Source organism: Pseudoliparis swirei, chromosome 14, assembly GCF_029220125.1.
Source record: "Pseudoliparis swirei isolate HS2019 ecotype Mariana Trench chromosome 14, NWPU_hadal_v1, whole genome shotgun sequence".
NCBI lineage: Eukaryota > Metazoa > Chordata > Actinopteri > Perciformes > Liparidae > Pseudoliparis > Pseudoliparis swirei.
Genome location: NC_079401.1, coordinates 6530631 through 6554235, shown reverse-complemented (window position 1 = coordinate 6554235; position 23605 = coordinate 6530631). Strand labels below are relative to the sequence as shown.

At 47.8% G+C, this 23605-nt stretch overlaps 1 protein-coding gene across 5 annotated transcripts; it reads left to right on the top strand.

Moving 5' to 3' along the window:
* The first annotated feature begins 248 nt into the window (after window positions 1-248).
* On the top strand, window positions 249-23096 carry appa (amyloid beta (A4) precursor protein a). Of its 5 annotated transcripts, none has more exons than XM_056431027.1 (17): window positions 249-455; window positions 9732-9899; window positions 10929-11058; window positions 11263-11375; window positions 11477-11667; window positions 12001-12314; window positions 13234-13401; window positions 15269-15402; window positions 16181-16255; window positions 16347-16496; window positions 16627-16755; window positions 16836-16935; window positions 17711-17923; window positions 18023-18076; window positions 18956-19047; window positions 20014-20196; window positions 20665-23096. In XM_056431027.1, exons 1-17 carry the CDS (start codon window positions 396-398, stop codon window positions 20764-20766), a joined length of 2376 nt encoding a protein of 791 aa, XP_056287002.1. In that variant the 5' UTR covers window positions 249-395; the 3' UTR covers window positions 20767-23096. The 5 variants fall into 5 exon arrangements, with proteins under 5 accessions (XP_056287002.1, XP_056287004.1, XP_056287001.1 ...); XM_056431026.1 differs by having other exon boundaries at window positions 250-455; window positions 16338-16496; XM_056431028.1 differs by having other exon boundaries at window positions 253-455; window positions 16338-16496; window positions 20014-20160.
* The last annotated feature ends 509 nt before the right edge of the window (window positions 23097-23605 follow it).

The following is a 23605-nucleotide window of genomic DNA, read 5'->3' as shown; positions in this document are numbered from 1 at the left end:
ATTTTATTTTTTTAAGTCATGACGTCGACGGTCTCTATTTCTTCATGAAAAAACTACAATGTATCCTACATGCGCGTGCGTCTGATACGAGTTCCACCGCGTACTGAAGAGATAACAAAATATATATATGCGAACGTGCGACGGAAAGATAACGCGTGTGAGCGATAGACCCTGTTTGCGCATACTGTGTGCGCACGCGCGCGCGTCTGAGTGCGTGCGTTAATCCCACTCCGCCGTGGTCAGGTGATCCGTTGCCGAGCAGCTGTGCAGCCTCGGTATCGCTCACAATCACAAGACGGGAGTCACCGGCGACGAACGCACCAGTTTCTAACCCGACGTTGGAGGGGGAAAAACCGTTCAGACCGTCCGGCGAAACGTCGTGTCAGCGAAACGATATGGCGGACCGAGTAGCTCTCCTGCTGCTGGCTGTGGCTGCTTCGGCTCTGGCCGCCGAGGTAAGAAAAAACGGCGTTTTCTTCTTCTTCTCTGTGTGCGTAATTTGGAAGTATTTTCCACCATATTGCCGCTGTCAGCTGCGTCAAGCTGGACGGAGTTAGCCGCAGCTAGACCGGAAGCTGGGCGGCCCTGCCTCCAGAGCGAGACTTTAGACTGGGTTGTCACAGTAAATAAGAGACGTGAGGGTTATTTGTTGTCGTTCTACAACACAGACTTGCGCAACAATATGCAGCTTGTTTTTTTTATACATTAAAAAATAAAATAAAAGCACAACCGTAGACTGTAACACGCCAGTCCTTTTTTCAGAGTCGGCATTGTGTCTTTGTGTGTCCACTTGCGACCACTTCATTTTCCTGCTAACACACAAATAAAGTGTTACACTGGCTTCTTAACTTGACACAGTTGGTGTGGCCTATTGTGTGAATGTATATATTAAAAAAAAAAAACAGACGGGTTTGTTTTATTTTGAAGGTTTTATCCGGAAGTGTTGTGTAAAAACGTTTTTTTACTTCACACCGATTGGGAATTCTTGGGTATTTTCTAAACCGCTCACTACGTTGCAAAACACCCTGAAAGCGTTAAGAGAGTGAGTTAGAATCTGTCGCGTTTTTTTAAGACTCTTAATAGTAGGAGACACCGACGCAATAACGCGTATTTAAAAAGAAAATAGTCTTCCCCTGGTCCCGCTGCTCCGGACTGCCTTCTTCCCAGACAGTCTCCTTTAAGCCCGTTTAATTGATTTATAGGGACGATGTGACGGGGATGCCCGACACGTTTAATGTACAGCTTCCTTTGTTTGACACATCGACGCGAATTGCTTTCACCCCTCTTATTTAAACATGTAAAAACCAGGTTTTAGTATTTGTAAACACATTACCCCCCCCCCCCCCGTTTTTTTAGTAACACTGCGCAAATGGCTCTAAATGCTCATAACACGATAGTTTACAGGTCATTCGGGCTAATTGGGTGTCATTAAAAGTCATTACAGGGAATAAATGAAACGCGTATTGTCTGTTTTTTTCCACGTCCCGGGGGCACTTTTTTTTTTAGGGAGTGGGCGTGTTTTGGGAATAAAAAAATAAGTCAATAAGACGTCGCCTTCGCTTCACAATAAACAAGTTGAGGCCACAATTCTGTCTTTTAACGGCGCAAATAAACACACCCGGGAAAATGACACAAAAACCAAACCCCTGACATTGTGAACGCTCTCCGTCATATTTCAGTCATCGGGAGGGAGCACAGAGAAGTAAGATGGCGGCGGTGCACTGCAGCATTTATCGGGGAGCCGGGGAGCCGAGAGGAGTCATTGTTGCCTCGCATGCTTCCTCCTCCTGACACCCACCGTAGAGTTTGCTGTGAGAATACTCCCCGTCATGCACGAGTTATTATTTATTAATGTCTATATTGCGGTTTCACAAAATCAGTGTTCATCCGTTCCTCTTTGTGAATATGCATTGCAAAAAAACAAACAACAAACGTCAGTTACTTCTTAATATCTTGTAAGTATGTCACTGAAATGAAAGGGAGACACGATCTTATTCAGGCATTTTCAGAAAGAAAAAATGTCACGTGACACACACCTCCCCCCCCCCACAAACACCTTTGTATATATCTATTTTTTCAAGATCAACATTGATTCTGGAGAACACCTTTTCAAACGGAGATGTCCAGGCCTGCTCGTTGTGAGACAACTGACCCGGTCCTGTAACCGCCACTGTCTCAGATGTGGTGGTGGAGGAGGTGGAGCGGCTGTCCGTGGCTTTTTCCGGCGGTTAAAGAATTATAGGACGGGCCCACGACAAATGACTTGTCATGGATCGATAGTGCCAGACAAAGGCCGGTCGGCTCCACCCGGGCCCCTCTGTTTCTGCTGTCTCGGCCATTTCTGCCCATTTCTCCTCCAGATGAATCCGGTGTGATGTGGCGGCCCTCATTGTTCCCCTGCCCCGTGCAGCCGGTCGTCAGTGGGCTCCGAGTGACCGGTTCGGGCCCTTCATCAAGCGGAGCCGCGGCTTTGCTCGTAATCCGTCGGCTCGTTCGCCCGAGGACCGTTTACACGACGCGTTTCAAAGGCGGGCGTGATGAAATGAGACAGGAACAAGTCGTTTCGAATTTCAGTAAACAAAACAAGTGAGATTAAATCGGACGTGATGATGGGAGACTCGCAAGTTCTGTTCTTTGATCTTGTCGGGGCTTGTTTATAGCTATAGCCTTCCATGGCCGCGACACACACACACACACAGCTCGCAGGAAGCTGCTCTTTTCCTGACAGGTGTGGAGCGTGCCGGCCTTCTGTGGCTCTTTGGGAAGCGGCTCTTGGACGGCGTGTTTGTGTGCACACTGCAGTCGTTCAGCCCCGGGCGGACCAGCCCTCGCGCCCCTTATTCGCGGGTTTAATGCCGTTATGCCTGTTGGCGCCGCCGGCGTTTCTCTCTGGCACCTTCTCCGCTGCTCACGCTGCAGTTTCTATTCTTTCGGAGGAGGAATCCCACCCGACGCTGACGTATACCTCCTCTCCACTAAGAGTCTTATTGTGCTTTTCTATGGCGGCCACGCCTCGGCTTCTCCCTCCGGACCGTCGTTTACATTGAGCAGAGAACGAGTGTGTGCTTTTCTCTGAGTGTATTCTGGCCCTCGGTCTCCGGATGCGATGGTTGACTGAGCCGCTAACGGAGAAGCCTTTGCTCTGATTCTGACTGACGCCAACAACCTGATGTGTCGCTGTGGCTTTCTTTGTGCCGGTGAGCTCGATGGAATGTTCCGGACGTATTCATAATCTCGTATCCAGAGCCGAAGTAATCCATTCATTGATTTGTCGCCGGACAGGAAATCAATGGCACCCTTTTGGTTGTTTGATGACTGGTTGAGGTTACGCTTCTCAAATGTGAATTTTTTTTGAATGTTTTGGATGTTCAGTATGTTGGGGGGACAAAACGAGGCATTTCAAGTCACAAAAAGCAATAGGTTTTTTTCTGATTCCTAAAACAAGGTTATTTTCCCGCTCGTTTCTCAAGGGTACATTGAAAACCCCAAATGAGCAATTCAAACACGTCCCTGTTGCTCTCAGGACTGATGACGCGTCTTTTAAAAGGGAAAAAATAGGTCAACAATGAGTAAATAATCAGTGGCTGCAGACACAGAAGAGAAATGCAAGCAGGCCCCTGTCGGACCGGTCCCTGTGGCTCCTGTGGGCCCATCGGCGTGCCGCTCCTCATCGCAGTAAACAGTGGACATTGTCATGTGGCCGGACGCGATGTCCTCTTGTATAACGAGGCATGAAAGGAGTTTGTCTCCAGCGCATCCTGGTTTTTGTCTGTCATCTTCTATTTCTCTTTTGTAATCCTTCACGTCCAACCAGTAGCGCAAATAGATGGCTATTAAATGTGTTTTTATTTTTTTAAATCCCTCTTCATACTACAGCACATTGTCCATCTTGGTTGTGTCAACAACGGCGATGACACCGCAGCGCTCCCAATCAATGCCCTCCCCTCCCCTGCGTCACCCCCTCTGTCTGTCCCGGAGAAAAGAATTCCTGACCTTTTCGATGCCGTTGTCATGGCGACCCGGAGACGGGGCCGATGTCGACGCGCTCGCCGTCGTCTTTTCCCCTGGCGGCAGCGTGTGAACCGAGATGCTTTCCGCCCGTTAAACTTTGCTTCCTCCTCCGTGCTACACTTTTCTTATTTGTCTCTTTTGTGTGTGTGTGTTATCCTCAGATTCCAGAGTTTTCCTTGTGTGTCCATAATGTGCTGAAAGGTAAAGCTCCCCCCCCCCCTCTCAAAAAAACAATACCATGCAACACAGTGGGCTCGGAAAAGAAAACAGTCGTGGCAGTGAAGTGGCAAAAAGAAAGAGCCTCTTTTAATGTCTCCTACCCGCCTGTCGACGGAGTGAAAAGCCTCACATAAGAAATACTAAATTAAATATGTGCAAATTAAACGCCATCCTGTCCCTTCTCAAAATGTCTCGACTTGAAATGACACAACTGCCCCTATTATTATATTTAAGTGTCATACATCTGACATGTTAATGCTTGTAGTACTCCAGATGTGTGCCAGATGCTGTTGCCATCCCAGACTAAAACGTCAAAGTGCAGAAAACGAAGAAAAGAACCCTTTAAATAGTCATCGAACACAAGCGGCAGTATTGGAAGTCTTTCCCCTTATTGTTTTGGGATCAAATATTTGCACGTTTTCTTAAGCTCGATGAGCCGAATCAGACACACTCTTGATTTAAAAGGATGTCGCCGTTTATTACGACAACCAAATATCAGCTTTTCCTTTTTAAAACCAATACGAACCATCTCTTCCACCATATTAATATTTCCTGGAGCCATTGGCGCCAGACTCTCCGTTGTCTGCTTTTTCCATCGCACATTGAGAAACCCGCGTCCCTCCGATTCCTGCCTGGTACTCACCATAATTAGGCCGCTGTGTGTTATTCCCGTCGTTCTTATCCATTCCTTCCTTGAACCCTCCCTTTCCCCCCCCCCCCCCCCACCACTTTTCTCTCTTTTTCCATTTTCCACAAGACCAATTTCTCACAAACGGAGGTTTTTTTTTTCTTCCCGAAAATGCTGCGTCACCCACACACAGTGGCTTACTGATGTGCCCTCGGCTTGAGAGTCACAGTTCAGAGGGTTTATGAACTGGCGTCGCACCATCAATTGTAGATGACGAGTTCTTTTGGAGTCCAAGTGTGAAATTGGAACTCTTGCTTTAAATGCCAAGCTGTGTGTGTGTGTGTGAAGACAGGCTAGATGGAGGTCAGCCTTTCGGAAATGGACGGCCCTTACGGACGCTGCCCTGTTATTTCTGGACCCGTTTCCTGTGCGGCCTCCGTGAAAGAGGCGGACTTCCTGCGCCGCAGAACTCGCTGGGCGGTAGGAAGCCGTTGTTTATAAAATCTCTCCTGTAGGAAACCTCGGCGTGTGCTCTGCGAGAAAAAACCCACGTCGCTGTAGATTTGGGATTTGTGAAATATAATTTTCTCTTCTTGTTAAGCTGGTTTTAATCATAATTTTCATGTAAGGATTTTAACATTTATTCATTTGATTTTTGACTTGAACTTCTGGCATATTAAGATTGGTACTCCTCTTCCGTTGGGGATTTTGAAATGCCGACTGTGCTCACGGTTCGCTCTGCGGAGGAGTAACCGCTGATGACGATTCCAGGTATCCACTCCCGCTATTAACCACATTTGTCAAAAGCTTTCTGTAATTTCTGATCCCGTTAGCCACAGTTCATAGTGGGATCGCTGAGGGTGTCATCAGTGTGTGTGTGTGTGTCTCCAGCCAATCACTGCTCCATCTGTATACATTGGCGGCCCACTGTAGGGCGACTCCCAGTTGAATACCATTGAGGTCAGAGGCAGTTTAGCAGGTCGTTACTGAATGAGCCAGACATTAAGCTTTTCGGCACACAGAAGCACCTGCATGCAGTGACACACACACACACGCGTGCACACACACACGCACACACACTCGCACACACTTTCTTACAAAATCACAACAGCCTGCTGATGAAATTCCTCCTCCCAGGTGACTTGGATAATGATGTTCCCTCAGGTTGCCACGGCGACGACAGAGGGAGGTTATCACTGGCAGCTCCCCGGGGTTGAGAGCCGGCTCTGTCGCCATGGCGATTTATAACCAATGGCACCGAGAGTCCCTCCATCACGTCGACAGAAAATTACAACGTTGAACTATTTCTCGCGCACACTTCTCATCGCATTTTAAAGCGATTTGTCCGAGAGGCCGATTCCCCGTTTCCTGAGCCGGATCGCGTTTCACCGTAACCCGATTCACCTCACCCCGCCCCGAGGCCGGCCATCAATCCCACACCCTGTGGTTTATTCCTTTTTTATCAGAGCTCCTGCTTCACCCGCTGCGTTTATTTATTCATTCATTTATTTGATGATGGTGAGGACGATGATGATGGTGTTGAAGGCGCGCTGTCCCATTTTTCATCTGCTCTGTAATTCATCTTTTTGTGTGACTGTGGGGGAAGGGACGGTCTATCGCTTTACACACACACACAGAGCAGCACAGTGGGATAGTGTTGCAGCCTTTAAGTCCAGTCAAAGACAAACTGAAGGTTTTAAGTAGCAAGGCCTGCTTGCTAAGGTGATTACAGAGTGTGTGTGTGTGTGTGTGTGTGTGTACAAGCATTGCACTTATGTCACCTCGCCAGTCTCATCTAATTCGGCCGCCCCACATCCTCCCGAGCAAAACGGATTCCCTCCGCGATGCGTCTTGTGAGCGGGGCCCGCGATCGATTGATTGAATGATCCCGAGCGAGGCGGCACGGGGCCGTTATCTCACTCGTAAATGTTTAAAGGCTGCCAGCGATAACACTAACGGCCTTATTTGCATTGTGCTGCTGCCACTCGCTGCAGGAGAGGCTCTTCTGTGTCTCTCCTCTGTCTATCTGGGACATTTATCACATGTCACCAGCGGACACTATCTGGGAGCTCAGTGGCCCCCGCCCGCACAATAGAGCCTTGTCTTGTCGGCTCGGGAGGAGGAGGAGGAGGAGTCTGTGTGTAGAATTTACATTTCATGGGTAATACACATCTTCCCTGCCTATGTTTCTGCTTTTTGGTCCCGCCCATCACATCTTTGAGGGCGACGGCTGTAAACGAGCTCATTCACACCGTCACCTTCCCGTTACGCCATGACGCTGACATCTGACTGGTGGTGCAATTTACATGAAAGGGGGAACGCCAGATGGTGCGTCTTTACCAGCGCCTACGCACGAGACGGCACTTTTTTTTGGGCTGAATATTTTATATTTGTAGCTAATTTGTGTGTTGTTTTTTAACTGGTCAAAACAGCCAATGGGGACGTTGAAGAGGTTTAGTATTTGTTTCAGTCGTGATAACATTGTTCTGGGGCTTGGAAAGAACAAATGGGGACTTTTATTTTCCATTCAAAGCTTCTTAAAGGTTTGCAAATGAAACTTTGAATGCCTGGTCATATGTGTTCGTAGTGTTCAGCTATGGTGGTTGTATAAATGGAATTTATGGTGCCGCTGGCTCCCTTTGTGTGGGGAAAGCCACAGAGCAAACAGTGTGACTGTTTTAGGAAGGCCAACAATTGTGGATTGGAGCAGAATATTTTGTAGATGCAGATAGATAACGACTATCTTTTAAATTATTTTTTTTGAGGTGCAGCATTTGAGCTCAAAGCATAAAAACCGAACTCTTTGTGCTCACCGCTTGACCTCCAATCTAATCCACTTCATTAAACCTTAAATTGACCTGTAAAATACAAAAGAGCTCATCCCAAAGTGTAATCCCTTCCAGGCAGAACATGTGACACGCCGCCTCCGGATGATGGGGAAAGATTACGCGGCGTTTGCCGCTTGTTTTTTTGCCCGTTTCCAGCAGGAAGTAGGTCGCGTGTCTGAGACAGGAACTGTGATGTGAATCGGGGCGTAACGCCCGCACACGACCGCCATCGGGCGCCTCGTCGGCCTCCTTGGGGCAGCGGACCACTCCGTCAAATTGCAGTCGCAAATAATCTGACTTTAATCGCTTTAGTCCTGTACACTTGTGTGTTATTGCATTAGATTGTTGGTTTGTCTTTTGTGTTTTAAAAAATAAATAAAATAAAACCGTTTTCCTCCTTTGAGCCGCCCTCTGGGGGGGGAACTAATTTAATTTCAACCTCAAACAATGATGAGGACATTGAAGGCGCCGTGTCGTTTAACAGCCATCATTGCGTTGCCGAGCTTTAACAACCTGGACGTGGGCTCTTTGCAGCCTGATTGTGCGCTCCCATCTGGGTCACTGGCTTGAACTCTCATTTTCTTTCCGTGACTGACTTGATTTTGACCACCAAAACATGCCCATGGATCTACATCCTGCTTCAAATCTCCTCATTGTTGAATGTGTTCTTTCCCCCCCCCGCCGCACACTTTTTATCCTCTCGTTTTTGTCGACTCGTGCGTTTCATCAACTAGTTCTGATTTAATAAGAGCGGCAAAAGGCCGGAGAGCATTTTTGATGGATCAGGGCTTTACTTGCATCCCGTGTAATTTGTGATGTGGGGGTGAGGGGGAGCAGCACGCCAAGCAATATGTGACGGCTGATCCCCCCCTCCCCCCCCTCCTCCTCCTCCTCCTCTTCTTCCAGAAGAGGACAGAGCGGTGGGGAGACGGCAACGGAGAGACTGAGAGGCAGGAAGGAGAAGCGGGCGCGATTGGCAAGGATCGGATTTGCCAGCCAAATGAGGATAACACAAATAATTTGAATGTCAGCAGTTGGCTCCGATGTAACGAGATGTGCCTCGAGCAGAGAGGAAGTGGGTTCATCGCTTTCAATAAGCGACAGGGAGACGCCAGAGGCTGAGCAGATGAGGTCAAAATGAAACCGGGCACTGGGAAAGTTAATTAATTAAAAGATAAGCACACATGCTCACAACTTCTTTTTTTCTCCCCTTCTTAAAAAGATCATTTGAAAACTTGGCTGGCTCGACCTCGCTCCACAAGTATGTTATTGAGGGATCATTATACGGTGTTTACACCACAACAGCTCTTCAGAATACACGGCAACCATTAAACAATGATGAATATCAATATCTCATGAGAACATGACGCCATGTGAGCAGATGGCTGAACGCTGCCACTAAATCATCTCTCGCTTTGCGTGTCAGACTCCAGAAATAAAGTGTCTGAATATGAATTCACACCTTTTTTTTGGATGTATGTTGTGGCGACGCGCTTACAAGAAGAACATTAGTCAACTGACATCTGTACCGATTGACCGGAAACATTCTCCGTTTGTGTGTAATATCATTTATATTTGGCAGCAGTCACAACCCTTTGAGTTTCACTCATGGAGGCTGGGCAAAATACGAGGTGAAATGTTCCAATGGGCGGAGAACGATGCCTGAAGCGTATACATTCTGTCAATTTCACGATAAGCTAGGAAAGTATATTTTGTTTCAAAACGGCAGATACACGGGCGCCGTTTCAGCGTCACGTTATCGGAGCACGGAAATGAAACGATGTGACTAGAATCGAGTTCGTTGCCTTCCTCTCCTCTCGCCTCGTCTTCGGCCTTCTTCCTCTCCCTTCTCCCCCTGCTCCTTACTTCTTGAGCCAGCTTACCTCATCTCACTTCTCATCTTGCACGCTCATCTCCCCTCCTCTCTCCTCCTCTCCCCTCTATCGGAGTAATGACATTTAATAGCATCCGTCTTGCATTCTGCAGCGCAAGTGCTCCAGAAGACTTGAGCGGTGCACGTCATTAACTCTCTCTCCCCCCCCCAGGTGCCGACAGATGTCTCTCTGGGCCTGTTGGCAGAGCCCCAGGTGGCCATGTTCTGCGGCAAACTCAACATGTACATCGACGTGCAGAGCGGCAAGTGGGAGCCGGACCCGTCGGGCACCAAGAGCTGCATCGGCACCAAGGAGGGCATCCTGCAGTACTGCCAGGAGGTAACGGGTTACAACTGTGCCTTTCCCCCGTTGGAGTGAATGAAGTCTGATATTACACGATCATATTCATCCACCCTTTCATAGCTGATATGAATCTTTATCGTATGTATGATGGTAACACGCCTAAAAGAGGTCATTTCCTCCCAGACAGTTTGTAATAACGTTTTAGTGCGTCACATGCCTTGAAAGCGTCTTTCATTCGGCCACATGTGCTGATGTGTGTGTGTATATATATATATGATGGAATGCTTAAACTGTAATTACCCCGTGTTTATTTCATTTCGAATGCACAATGGGCCCCCGATAATAAAGCTTTAGTCTGCATTTTATTTTTTAATTTATTTTTTAGTCTGATCATTTACATTTAATCCATTAAGATGAGTCTCTTGGAGCACATTACCACGATTGAGCAGCTGGGCGGTGCAGCAAGCAAGATTTGATGATCTTAATTTTCTTTTTCCAGCAGATTTACGATGATATTTCTTTGTGTTTGGGGCGAGCGAGACGTTTTCTTTTCAGACCGAGGTGGTACCAAAAGCAGATTTGTTTTCACTCACCAAAATCCCCCAATTTGGCAGGATGACAGACGTGATGCCGAAACTGGGCTCCGTGAACGAGCCGCTTACGTCCATGTGACGTTACTTTAAAGGCTCTGCATGGCTTTTGATTCGGCAAATGCAACACAGTGAACCTCTGAAAACTTCCGACCACAAGACCACAAAATCCCAGTTTAATTTTCAAATCAAAATAAAGAACGTGAAGGCAACCGCTGTTACGAAACGGGTGGTTCTCGAGGCTGAAAACAAGCTTACTGGGCTCTTTGTGGCAATGTGAATTTACAAACTTCCCTGACAGATACTGTAGGCGGTGCATGAAGACACTGTGTAAAAGAGGAAAGAAGAAAACAAGGAGTTGACTGATCAGCAGAAGTGATGGAAAATGAGATTTCTCCGAAAAGCAAGAAGAAGAGTCATTTAGCGATGACACGTTGCAATTAATATAATATCATTAATATAATGCTGTGTGTAGGTGTACCCAGAGCTCCAGATTACCAATGTGGTTGAGGCCAACCAGCCAATCAGCATCCAGAACTGGTGCAAGAAGGGACGCAAGCAGTGTCGCAGTCACATCCACATCGTGGTGCCCTACCGCTGCCTGGGTGAGGCCCACATTTTGGGGGAAAAACCAAAGGGATCTCTATCTCGCTCCTGGTTACTCCAGGGCCATAGTTACCATAGCAACCAAGGGGTCGGGAGTCGGCGATGATTTGCGGGAGTCATCGGTGTTGGCTGAAATGTGTTCTCAGTCCATCCAGAGGGCCCATTGTGTCTGAATTATAAATCTGGATGCGTTTGTGCCGCAGTGGGAGAGTTTGTGAGCGACGCGCTCCTCGTTCCCGACAAGTGCAAGTTCCTGCACCAGGAGCGCATGGACCAGTGTGAGAGCCACCTGCACTGGCACACCGTCGCCAAGGAGGTGAGCGCACGCCTCCACCATCGCCACCGCGGCGGCGAGCAGGAGCGGTCGCCGGTCTAATCTTTGCCCGTGTGTGTGTGTGTGCTTCTCGTCCTGTGTAGTCCTGCGGTGACCGCACCATGAATCTCCACGACTACGGAATGCTGTTGCCGTGCGGCATTGACCGTTTCCGGGGAGTGGAGTTTGTGTGCTGTCCCGCTGAGGCGGAGCGCAACACCGACAGCGCCGAGCAGGACGCCGATGATTCCGATGTCTGGTGGGGTGGAGCCGAGACTGATTACTCTGACAACAGGTACACACACACACACACACACACACACAGATAAATGAGGCCAAGGCAGCAGCAGAGTAATACATCAGCGCTCAGATGATCAGAGATACGGACACTTTCATTTTAGACCTTTGCCATGAGGACATTTCTCTCTCCTTGGTTGTAATTTAAAGTCTTTGTTCTTCCCTCCTTCACGTTCATCCTCTTCTCGCCTTCCTTATGTCCTCATCCCTCTTCCTCTGTCACTTCTCCTTCCCCCATTTGCTCTCGCCCTCTCCATTTACTTCATTTTTCTCCCTCTCCTTCCCTACCCCCCCTCTCTCCCTTTTCTCCCCGTCCCTGCCTCCCTCCCAGTATGGTGCGGGAGCCGGAGCCAGCGGAGCAGCAAGAGGACGCCAGACCATCTGTGGTAGAGGAGGATGAGGTGGTGGTCACTGAGGAAAATGATGATGATGATGATGAGGAGGAGGAAGAGGACGTGATGGACAACGACCAGGATGGAGACGGAGATGAAGATGAAGAGGTGGTGGAGGAAGAGGAGGATGGATATGACGACGACGACGATATCGTCGACACGCTCGACGACGAGCCCACCACCAATGTTGCCATGACAACCACCACCACCACCACAACCACCACCACCGAGTCCGTGGAAGAGGTTGTCAGGGGTGAGGAGCGTCCGTTAGAAATAGAGCTCGTGTTGTCTTTTCACAATCAGGGTATCTGGAGGTCGTTGAAAAGCCTCGCAAAGGTTATTTTAAAGAGGCGGTTCACCCCAAATCAAACGAGCATATTTGTCTTCTTACCCACAGTTGTATTTGCTATTTGCACACTTCCTACTGCTGCCGTGACCCGGGTGTAGTTCAGTAGAAATAAACACCACAGCGAGGTCTGTGGATCATCTTAAATAACTCGGTCATGGTTTCTGAAAAGAAGACACTGCTGCTGAGTTTTAAATTTTTTTTTTTTTTTTTAATGTACCTTTTGGGGATTTGAGCGCCACAAGCCACACTCGTCATCTAGTTCCTTTTTATATTCGAGAGAACACTGACTCCTCTCCAGCCGATTTCTCCAAAACGTGGCAACTAATGAACAAATGGCACTCGAGCGGAGAGGAGGAACATGTGTCTTTGGGGACCGTGTCTCTGTTAATCAGACGGCAGGTTTCTTTTCACGTCGATCGGTGTGGAACGAGCTTAACGTCGTACAACACGCAAAACAGGCTTCTCTCCATTTTCTTCCTCAACAATTGATTTCCCAGCTGTCGTTTTTCTTATTGTGCTCATCAATCATTCCGGAGCCTCCATTGGCTTCGTTCCATTGGAGTCAGAACCGGTTGTTTTCCGGCTGTTTCTTCATGTCTGTGTAACGTTTGTACATTTGAACCTGGCGGTCCTCACATGCAGGGGACATAAATCTATTAAATATCATTTATGAATGTGATCTGTGAACATTCTGATGAGATCTCTTGCACACAGCTTGACAGAAACCACGATGTCTGGTGAGCTGGAGAGACTTTCTGTGGCCGTGTCCTGCTCTGTGAGTGATGACGAGGTTGTGTGTGTGTGTGTGTGTGTGTCCTCCAAGATGTGTGCTGGGCCAATGCCGAGACCGGGCCATGCCGGGCCATGCTGTCCCGCTGGTACTTTGACTACCAGGAGGGCCGCTGTGCTCAGTTTATCTACGGCGGCTGCGGAGGCAACCGGAATAACTTTGACTCGGAGGAGTACTGCCTGTCTGTCTGCAGCAGCGTCAGTAAGTCCCGCCCGGCAGCGGCGCGCCTCGGCCGGCACCCATTTTTGTCTCTAATCCTTCGCTTTTTTTGACTCTCCGAGCTGCCCGCCAGCTGCCGGACGCTTCTCTTCTCGACGCCTCCCTACCTGTCGGCTCCACTCCTGGCTAACCCTTTTCCTCGCCGCCTCTCTTCTTCTGTGTCCGTCACAAATCAATGTGTTTGCACTAAAAAAAAACCCGACTAAACACTCGTCGACCCCAACGGACCGCCTGTGCGCCGCCCGCTCCCTTCACTGTGCTAAAACTGCACGGCAACACGGCTTCTCTGAATCCTCAGCGGCGGGGTGTGATATTTCGTAATAAGTTGAATTCATTGGTTTCCATGAGAATGAAGTCGTGGAACGTGGCACCAAAAAGCTATCTCGCTACGGCGCGTCGATACAGATTAATTTTCAGAGACGGTTTGCTTTAAAGGCACAATGACACCATTTTCAATCTGTGTTGTCCACTCTCAATCCCATGAATACAGCCGGTTCATGTACTTCTGTATGCATTTCTTTAACTTGAATATGAGATTTAGAGCCATCAGTGAATGATTGAGCGACACTCCTCCTGCACGTCGTCCTCACACCCCGAACGGGGTGCGCGCTCGCTTCCATTATTCCACAGTTGTCACTGAGGACGTGTAGGTTCTGGTTCATTAATTACGTTCACTTCAATCGGATGTCAAATTACCCTCTGCTGCACTTCTGGAAATTTTCTTTGAAAGGAAAAAGTCATCATTACATCCTGCGTGCCTGGCATCGACGACGTGATGATGGCTGACGATGAGGACGAACACTCGATGGTTTGTCCGCACCGTGTTGCTATATTTGGCTTTGAGGTATTCTTTCTCGCCACTTGCTGATTAGCCAGACGCGATCGCTCAGTCACAGAGTGAAGTGATTAGATCTCAAATAGTTGCTCCGTCTTCAAACGCCAACCTATTTTTCATCTGGCTTTTTCTTTTCTTTTTTCAATATCAAGAGACGTGTGTGTGCGTGTACATGAGTCAGTGTGTATGCACACACGCAGATGGGAGTTGTGTGTTATAGATGAGAGGAAGGCGGTTTAAGTGTTTGGCTCTGATACTGATTGTGGTATTGTGTAAGGTTCAATGACCTCGCTTGATGTGTGTCTGTGTGTCTCAGTCAAGAAGTACACAATCTGCCCTGCAGCAAAATGCAGTCATGTTATCTCTATCTCCCTATATTGTGATCTAATTTTACCCACGGCGTGTGTTTAGGTGTGATCGTGTGTTGTGGGATTCCGGCTCTGCTGAGTGCAGTGGAAGTGGAAAAAGTGCCGCAGTGTCTCATAACACACAAACCCATCGAAACACACACACACACGCCTCGTGTGGTCAATTAACAGTGATTCACTGTCTCGGTGCAACTGGCATTGGAGTACATTTGTAAATGTAACCGTGATAATCCAGGTCATCTTCATACAGCATAGGCCACTCTTGTGTCCTGGTTTTCCACCAGTGGTTTTCCACACCCGTCTACGTTCACTCACCTCGGCCAAGCTTCATTACTTCCCGCCGAAGAAATCGTCCCAATGAAAAACTGTCGACAGCGTCTGAGTGAAGTTACATAAGTGAGAGATGGGTTTTGTCCCTCTTCTACAAAAGACTACGGGTCATCTGAAGCACTCATTTGTTTGCTTTTTGGAGGGTGCTGGCTTCCAGCTACAGTCTTATCTCCCTCGTCCCCTGATCCCACACTAACCCTATTAATCCATGGCAGGCCCTGTGTTTTGTGTTTTTTTGCCTTGTGTAATGTAATAAAAATAAGTCTTTTCATCCTCTCGCCTCCTCTTTATCGCCATCTACTTCCATTTCACGCAGTACCCACAGCCACGCCCAGCTCCCCCGACGCCGTGGACTACTACCTGGAGACGCCTGCTGATGAAAATGAACACGCCCACTTCCAGAAGGCCAAAGAGAGCCTGGAGGCCAAGCACCGCGAGAGGATGTCCCAGGTACTGGCCGAGAGGGGAGGAGGGAAGGAAGCAAGCAAGGGGAACAAATGAGGATTTTATGTTTTTGCTGTTAATGGGTTTTTTTAATAGTTCAGCAGCCTGAAAGCTCATCAGCAGTCAGTGCGTACACATTAATCCGTAACGGTTGCTAAGCAGGGAGAACAGAGAGGAGGATTGTATTTGTTGCCGAGAAAAAAGACAGACGGGGAGAACGGATGTGTCAAGTAAAAACGAAGAGGTGCTTTTCTTTTTTAAATCCCCCCGAGCCAATTCAACTTTAATTGAGTTCTTTAATCAACCGGCTCGCGCTCCGTCAGAGAGACAGATGGTCCACGGCGATGTCACACTTTCAAAGCTCCAGACAAGAGCAATAACAACCTTGTGGCTCTGAAAGCGCTTGTTTGAGCGCCGCTCTAGATGGCTTTTTATTAATTTTTTAGCCTGGGTAGCTACAGGCGCAGCTTTATCTGATTTCACACAGTGACTCTTCGGTCTGGAACCCGGTGAGTCAGAGAGGAGGAAACTGACCAAAAAGGGAACAGAAACTGTTGATTTGGGACTTCTCTCGACCTTCATCACACTGCTCTTTGACCTAGCACGTAAATCCCCCTGTGATTAAAAAAATAAAAAAGCAAACATTCTCAATCGGAAAGGATTATTTCCACAAACCAGAAGGAGCGGATATTTGCCCTCTGCAGCCCAGATGTGTGTAAAATATCCGATTTCCACAAAGAGCAACGGCGAGTGTAAAATCAACGGTTGACCTTGTTGTGCCCAGGTGATGAGGGAGTGGGAGGAGGCCGAGAGGGAAGCGAAGAATCTTCCCCGCGCCGACAAGAAGGCCGTCATCCAGGTAAGACGTGCACATTCGGGACGTAACCCAAACCCCGCCCACGTCGCGTCCCTGTTTGATCTCTATGTTGCAATGTGTGCAGCGTTTCCAGGAGAAGGTGGAGGCGCTGGAGCAGGAGGCGGCCAGCGAGCGGCAGCAGCTGGTGGAGACCCACATGGCCCGGGTGGAGGCGCTGCTGAACGACCACCGCCGCCTGGCTCTGGAGAGCTACCTGACGGCGCTGCAGCAGGACCCACCCAGGGTACGCCATGTACACGGTGCAGCAGCTGACTGGTGGCTTTGTTCTCTTTTGTTTGCTTTTCTTCCTGATCCTACGCCGAATGTAAATAAATACACACCGTTCTGCTTCATCCGTCGTCGTCCTTTTGCAGCCTCGCCACGTCTTCAGCCTGCTGAAGAAGTATGTGCGCGCGGAGCAGAAGGACCGGCAGCACACCCTCAAACACTTTGAACACGTCCGCATGGTGGATCCCAAGAAGGCCGCGCAGATCAGACCTCAGGTAGCATTCTCTCTTTATAGGTATACGATGCAGGTCGGGGTGGGGGGCAATTTTTGTATTGACTTCTGCGTGTCTAACAGGTGCTGACCCACCTGCGTGTCATCGAGGAGCGGATGAACCAGTCTCTGGGACTTCTCTACAAGGTGCCCGGTGTGGCCGACGACATCCAGGACCAAGTCGGTGAGTTTGTCGTCGTGACAACTAAGACGCTCCAAAACATGACATGCGGGTTAAAATAGAATCCAATTCAGAGTGGAAACCAAGTGCGACTGTGAAAGGTGGTTTCGGCTGAGAGAGCCGAGAGACGGTGAACGTGTGAATGTTGACCCTGAGAGAGATGTGTTGGAAGACACAACATCCTGATTGTGCTACATGTTTTGGAGAGATTGAATCCTCTGAATTCCGACTCCTCCTCAAAAAGCTATTTTACGGACATTGGAGCAATTTCAGCCTATTCCTTCTGTTCGGAGTCAAATGAAACTGTTTGCCGGGAAGATAACACTCCCCCTACCCCCCTCCCCGCTTCTGCATTCGCTAGGTTTCTTTGGGTTTATTGGAGTTGTGTGCGTCACGCAGCCATCTGTGTCTCACTCTCGGAGGCGGTCACAGTCTGTGCTGCCCCGGCAAAACACACGGGAGCGAACATAAACCCGAGACGGCGCCGCGTTCTGTAACATTTCTTGGCGGCGGTCTGTCCCTCTTGATCGAGCAACAGTCGGGTCATTGAATGGGATCAAATATTTTCTTCAGGCAGAAATAGAGCCACGCTTGTCCTTTTTTAAAATCTGAATTCTCATCGGAAGTGTTCTTTCGCTGATCATATTCTCTGTTCTGTTGAAGCTAACTAAGATACAAGAATCTTGATACATGAAGTGAAACTTCCTTCCTTTCCGCTCTCTGCTTCCGTTGCTCTGCTGCCCTCTGACCTTTCCCTCTCTTCCCTTCCTCCCTCCAGAGCTTCTGCAGAGGGAGCAGATGGAGATGGCCCAGCAGCTGGCCAACCTGCAGACGGACGTGAGGGTGAGCTACGGCAACGACGCCCTGATGCCCGACCAGGAGCTGGGAGACGGCCAGAACGACCTGCTGCCCCAGGAGGACACACTCGGCCTGGGAGGACTCGGCTTCATCCACCCCGAGAGCTTCAACCAGCCCAACACCGAGAACCAGGGTACTCACCGACGCACCGGGTTTACATTTTGGTTCAAAGTTGATTGGAAAAAATGACACTCTAAATGTATTTGCTCTCGCTCTCTTTCTTTCTCTCTAGTTGAGCCAGTGGACTCTCGCCCCAGTTTTGACAGAGGCATTCCCACACGGACAGGTTGGTACTATCGTCCAAAGAATCACCCACTATCACCGTCGTGGCAGGACTGATATGTATTTTAGAAATGCCTGCAGATATTATGCTCTGACTCGCACCCTGCCCACCAGGCTGCGAGGCTGCAAACACAAAAAGTGTTAAGCAGATGATTCACAGATGATTTATAGATTGGTAGTAAACCATAAATAAGGAGTTGCCAGGTTGTGGTTAATCTCATTTGGATTCATAGTTGCTTGCTAACTTTAGCCAATGGCTGGTAATAAAATGGAGGATTCATGAAACACTTTATCATGTGTAACCGCATTACTTTTTCCCCCTTTAATTAAATGTGTTTTTCACAACCCAAAAGATAAGTAACAGTGGCTCATACCTGCACTTAAAAGCATTAGGGAATTATTAAATGATTCACCGTGAATGAATTAATGTGACCTGACAGTCATGGAAACTTCTGTCAGCATATGTAGGTGATGTATGTATTGTACGAGAGATCATGACTAAAGTCGCATGTTAACTTTAACAATCATTGCTTTGTTAAACTGGCTTCCAGGCTGATAATAAAACGTATTTCCTCGGGTTAGGTCATGTTGCTTTGAAGTAGAGTCGGCACAGTATTTTTCCACCATCTTGCCCTCCCCCCGCCGTTGTTTGCACACATTCCACTCCACTTGACCTCCATTCAGGCGGTTCGGTTTGAGATGCAGGGCCCATGAGGCCCGTGCTGTTAATGCTGGGCTATACGTGTACGTGCGATATTCAATTCATGCCGCTGTGACATCCAACACTCGGCTGTCCGTCCCGCTTTAGCGAGTGGGTTTGAGGTGGAGAAAGTGGCCGAGTGTCACTATCCATAATAGATGGTCCTTTTCCTCCCTTGGCCAGTGACTGGAATGAAGATGGAATCCGTTCCTGAGCTGCGGATGGAGACGGAGGACAGGCAGAGCGCCGAATACGAGGTTCACCACCAGAAACTGGTAAACAAACACAGAGCAGCTGACTTGACATCCACTGATCCATTTGTATCTGCAGACTTAAACCCAGAGAAAGACACACAGGCGTGCAGACAGACGCGCATTAAGGTGATTTACTGCCCTCTCTTGTTCCTTGAGTACACACAGGCACTGTCAGGTCCACGTCTCAAGGTTGTCGCCATGGAGACGTGTGTCCATGGAGACGACCGCGATACTGTGTGCGTCACAGTTTCGCTCCCCTCTAAATCCCACTGTCCTCTGATTTAAAGTTTAGTTTACGTGTGTGTTCTTCTGGTTGGCCACAGGTGCTGAAGCGTTACCGGGCTCTGACCCCGTTCTGCATTCGTTCCTTAATCTCATCCGGTGTCGTCATGCCAGCACAAAAAACCCTCAATCCGTCCTCGGTCGCATCCAAATCCACGTCCATTATTCCTCTCACCTCACGGCTTTAATCTCTTTAATCCCTACATTTGATTACATATCACATTTCTTGCATTCACAATGAGCAGCCAGTCGATGTCATGCGCTGCCTCTTTCTTCCCTGCAGTTGTTTACAAGCTAAATTTGCCTCTTTAACGACAAAATCAGGTGCATGTTAGGAAGTGCGCGAGTAATTATGCACAGCATGCGCTGCAAAATGATTTGGGTGGCTGAAAAAACCCGAAGTAAATGGTCTGGAACTCGGCAGCATTCTCCTCCTCCAGGGATATTCAAAGATGCTGGAGTGAAGGCGGAGGCAGAGACGGGAGCTCATTGGATCTCTGGGAGAATAACATGCAAAACATTTCGAAGCGCAATTAACCCTCGGGCCTGCTGTGCTGAAAGCCCACTCATTACTCAGCAGTGTCACCAGCACACAATGGCACATCATTTCCACGGCGGGGCACAATGCGAGTCCTCGGTGGAAACCGCTGTGATTGGCCTGTGCGAGTCACGTGACCAACTATCCGTCCTTCCACCTCCCTGCAGGTCTTCTTCGCGGAGGATGTGAGCTCCAACAAGGGCGCCATCATCGGCCTGATGGTCGGAGGCGTCGTCATAGCAACCGTGATCGTCATCACCTTGGTGATGCTGAGGAAGAAGCAGTACACCTCCATCCACCACGGAGTCATCGAGGTGGGCAACAGCTTGTCTGTGTCGTCAGTCAATCTGGTGCGTGGGGGTGGGGGTGCTGTGCATGTGCAAGCTGCTTTTTCAGCATATATATTATGAAAAAGCAGCTTGAATATATATATATATATATACACCGTATCGGGTATATAGACGTTCTCAGTCTGAAAAGGCCTTCAAAAGGTTGTGTTGGGATGGTATTGTACACTCTGCAATCTGCTCACTCCATTTGATGGGATTAATGATAGTTAACAATTAATTTCCTGCCCCTTTTTTTTTTATTATCCTCATTCATCACTCCAGAACTTTCATTTGCATTTTTTTAATTTATTTTTTATGCAAAAGTTATGGCAACGCTGTTTCTCTATTTCAGCCGATTACTCTTCCAGGAAGCATTAGAAAAGGTCTTAAAATGTAGATTGTCTTTACATTAGTAAACACCACATGAGTGTGTGTCTGTGTGGACGCATGTGTTTAACCTCCCCCGCCCTCTCTCTGGCTGCCCTCCAGGTGGACGCTGCCGTCACACCCGAGGAGCGCCACCTGTCTAAGATGCAGCAGAACGGTTACGAGAACCCGACCTACAAGTTCTTCGAGCAGATGCAGAACTGAGGAGAATGTCACATGCACACATAAAACACACACACACACCACACAGACATCTCATCACACACCTCTCCTCCCTTTCCTTCCCAACCCCCTCTCCCCCCGAATAGCCCCCCCCGTCTCTACAAGGCAGTGTGGCCGAGATGATGGAGTGGCTGAAATAGTCAGTCACGACCGTACCGGAGAGACTGTAGTCAGGGTTTTCCTTCATTTCTGCCCGGGCGGACACGGTGGCCGCGCCGGTTTGCACCATGTCTGTTCTCTTTATCAGAGCGAGACGCCTTTTTAATTAAAAAGAAAGAAAGCCCCGCCCCCAGCGCACTGGAACAAACCCTCTCTTCGAGGGGAAAGAAGCGCTTTCTCTCCACGCTGATTCAGGGCCAGTGTATAGTCTGGGTTTTTTTGGCGTGGGGTGGCTTTAGGTGTGGACTTGTGTCTGCAAATCTGACCACTGATCAGTGGGATTTTAGGCGCACGCTGACCCTGGGTCTCGTTTAGTAAAATTGGCTTGCAGAATTGGCATTTTACATCATTATTGAAAAGGTTGACGTATCATTTATTTCTATCATATTCATTGTGATGAATATATAATGAAAGTAGGCTTAAATCAGGCACCATTATTTTTCTAAATGAGGTCCAGTGTTTCCCCACTAACTGCACCACCACTGCACTCACTCTACAGTCTACACTGAAGTTACCCCTCCTCCTCCTCCTCCCCTCCATCCTCTTTTCTTTCATTATTCTTACGATAGCTGGGCTGTGTTAAGTCAGACATGGCTCTTAAGGATATTTGGAGATGCTGATGATCATGAATATGTTGATGATGACGGTAATAATTATGTATTCTGAATGAGCTGTTAGTTTTTTTTTTCTCATTATTTTAGAGTTTTTTTCTCTTCGTTTCCAGTTTTGTTTTTTCAAAAAAGAATGAAAACGGAGGAGAGAAGAAAAAAAATCAACCGATGTAAAGTACTTTTTTTAAATTGCGTGTAATGTTACTAAAGTAATGCTGAAGTCTTAGCTGTTCCTATGTAGTGCATGACATCAATGACAACAGGATTTGGAAAGAAAAAAATACAAACGAAACCCAAGATCTTAACGCTGCTCTCTCTTGAGATCCTTTCTCACGTATAGATTGTCATTCTAGCAAGATTGTACATTTAGTATCTTCTCGTGATCACGTGACTTCAAACCACGAAAAATATATATAAATCTAGATGAACGGCTCTGCTTTGATATCATGTAAAATACACATTTAAAAGAGATCTGTGATTTTGGAATTTAAGTGTGGTCCTCATGTCTTTTCTTTCTTATTTTCTTTTCTTTTTAAACCATGCTACGTTCCTGAAGCTACAGGAGGGGGGCTGGCTTCATCTCTGTTTGTATATTATTCTCATTCTTCAAAATATATTGTGTTAAAAATCCTCACGCATAAAGGAGCTCTCAGAAATCCCCCCATTATATATATATATAATTTTTATTTTGTTGTGCTTTTTTTGTTGATTTCATGTCACTTTGCTTCTGGAAAAGGGCATGCATGGGCGTGAAGGTTACAGGGAGCGGGAAAGGAGACCGGGAAAAAAATGGGAGGCATGGGGGATGGGTGGGGATTATCTCTGCGTGTATGTTTTGTCACTCAGTCTGGTGTTTTGTCCAGTTGTAAGCTGACGCAGTCTATTTTTGTTGGTTTGGTAATCATTTTGCTGGTAGAACAAGTGGAGTACTGGGAGGAGGAAGTGAGGAAAGGTAGAGAGGAAATGACTTGCAGTTCCGGATGGATAGCCAGCCAGCCTGTGTATATAATGGATTTTCACTCCTCAGCACCTACTTTCCCCTCCCTCCTTTGCTTTCCTTTCCCTCCAGGCATGCTGCTCACCTCTCTGCCATCGACGCACAGTTGACACCGTCCCCCGTGCATAGATGGCTGTAGGCGTTCACCATTGAGAAAGACCTGCAAGCGAGTAAAGGGGCAGGGATGACATATTAGTCTTCAGTCAGTTCGCTCATGTTAAAGGTTCCTCGCCATCTCAACATTACATCAAAAGAAGTGCCGTCTCCTCTCACTCTGCTCATGCAGCTAATGGCGAGTAAGATCTGTGAGGAAATGGGTGTTCATTTGGAGGCTGCGGTGGGGTTGGTCCTTGGTTTCCAGTGTGCTCCTTAGAAGCCCGGCCGAGGGCAGTAGAGTAGAAGAGGAAGCAGGATTTTCTTTCTATTTGTTTTCCCCGTGGGTTATATATTGGTTTTGTTTTCCACTGTGTAATATTGTGCAGGCCATTTGCATTGACTGGGAAAACGCTTTCTACACTGTATTCCATAATAAAGTTTTGAATGTACATACCGATGCTGTGTCTTTTGAATGCACACCTGCTTTCTTCTTGCATCCTGTTTTATTATAATAATTAGAAAGGTATGAATGTGACAAATTATATTTTGATGGAGCATTTTTTCGGGAGAGGTCAGTCTCTGACTCGATTGCACACTGGAGCTTAAAGGGAGACCGTGACACTTCAGGACATATCAGAGGACTTCCTGACACAGATGAACCCAGGTCATATTGCCAAAGGTTAAATTACTTTGCATTAAAATGAAGTCAAACATGTTATAGGGGGGCCACATCCACACTCTTGAGATCAGGGGAAGACCACAATCCACTTGACTATCCTATCCAGCTAAGCAAGTCGCCAAACCCTTAATAGCTTGATCTTGGCCACAGTAAAATGGCATACAAGAAAGATGGCATGTCCGAACTGACTACAAATTAAAAAGTCAAAATTTAAAAAGGGATTAGTATGTGTTACAATGGTTCATAAAACAGCCATCCTACTCTGTGCCTTATGGCGTG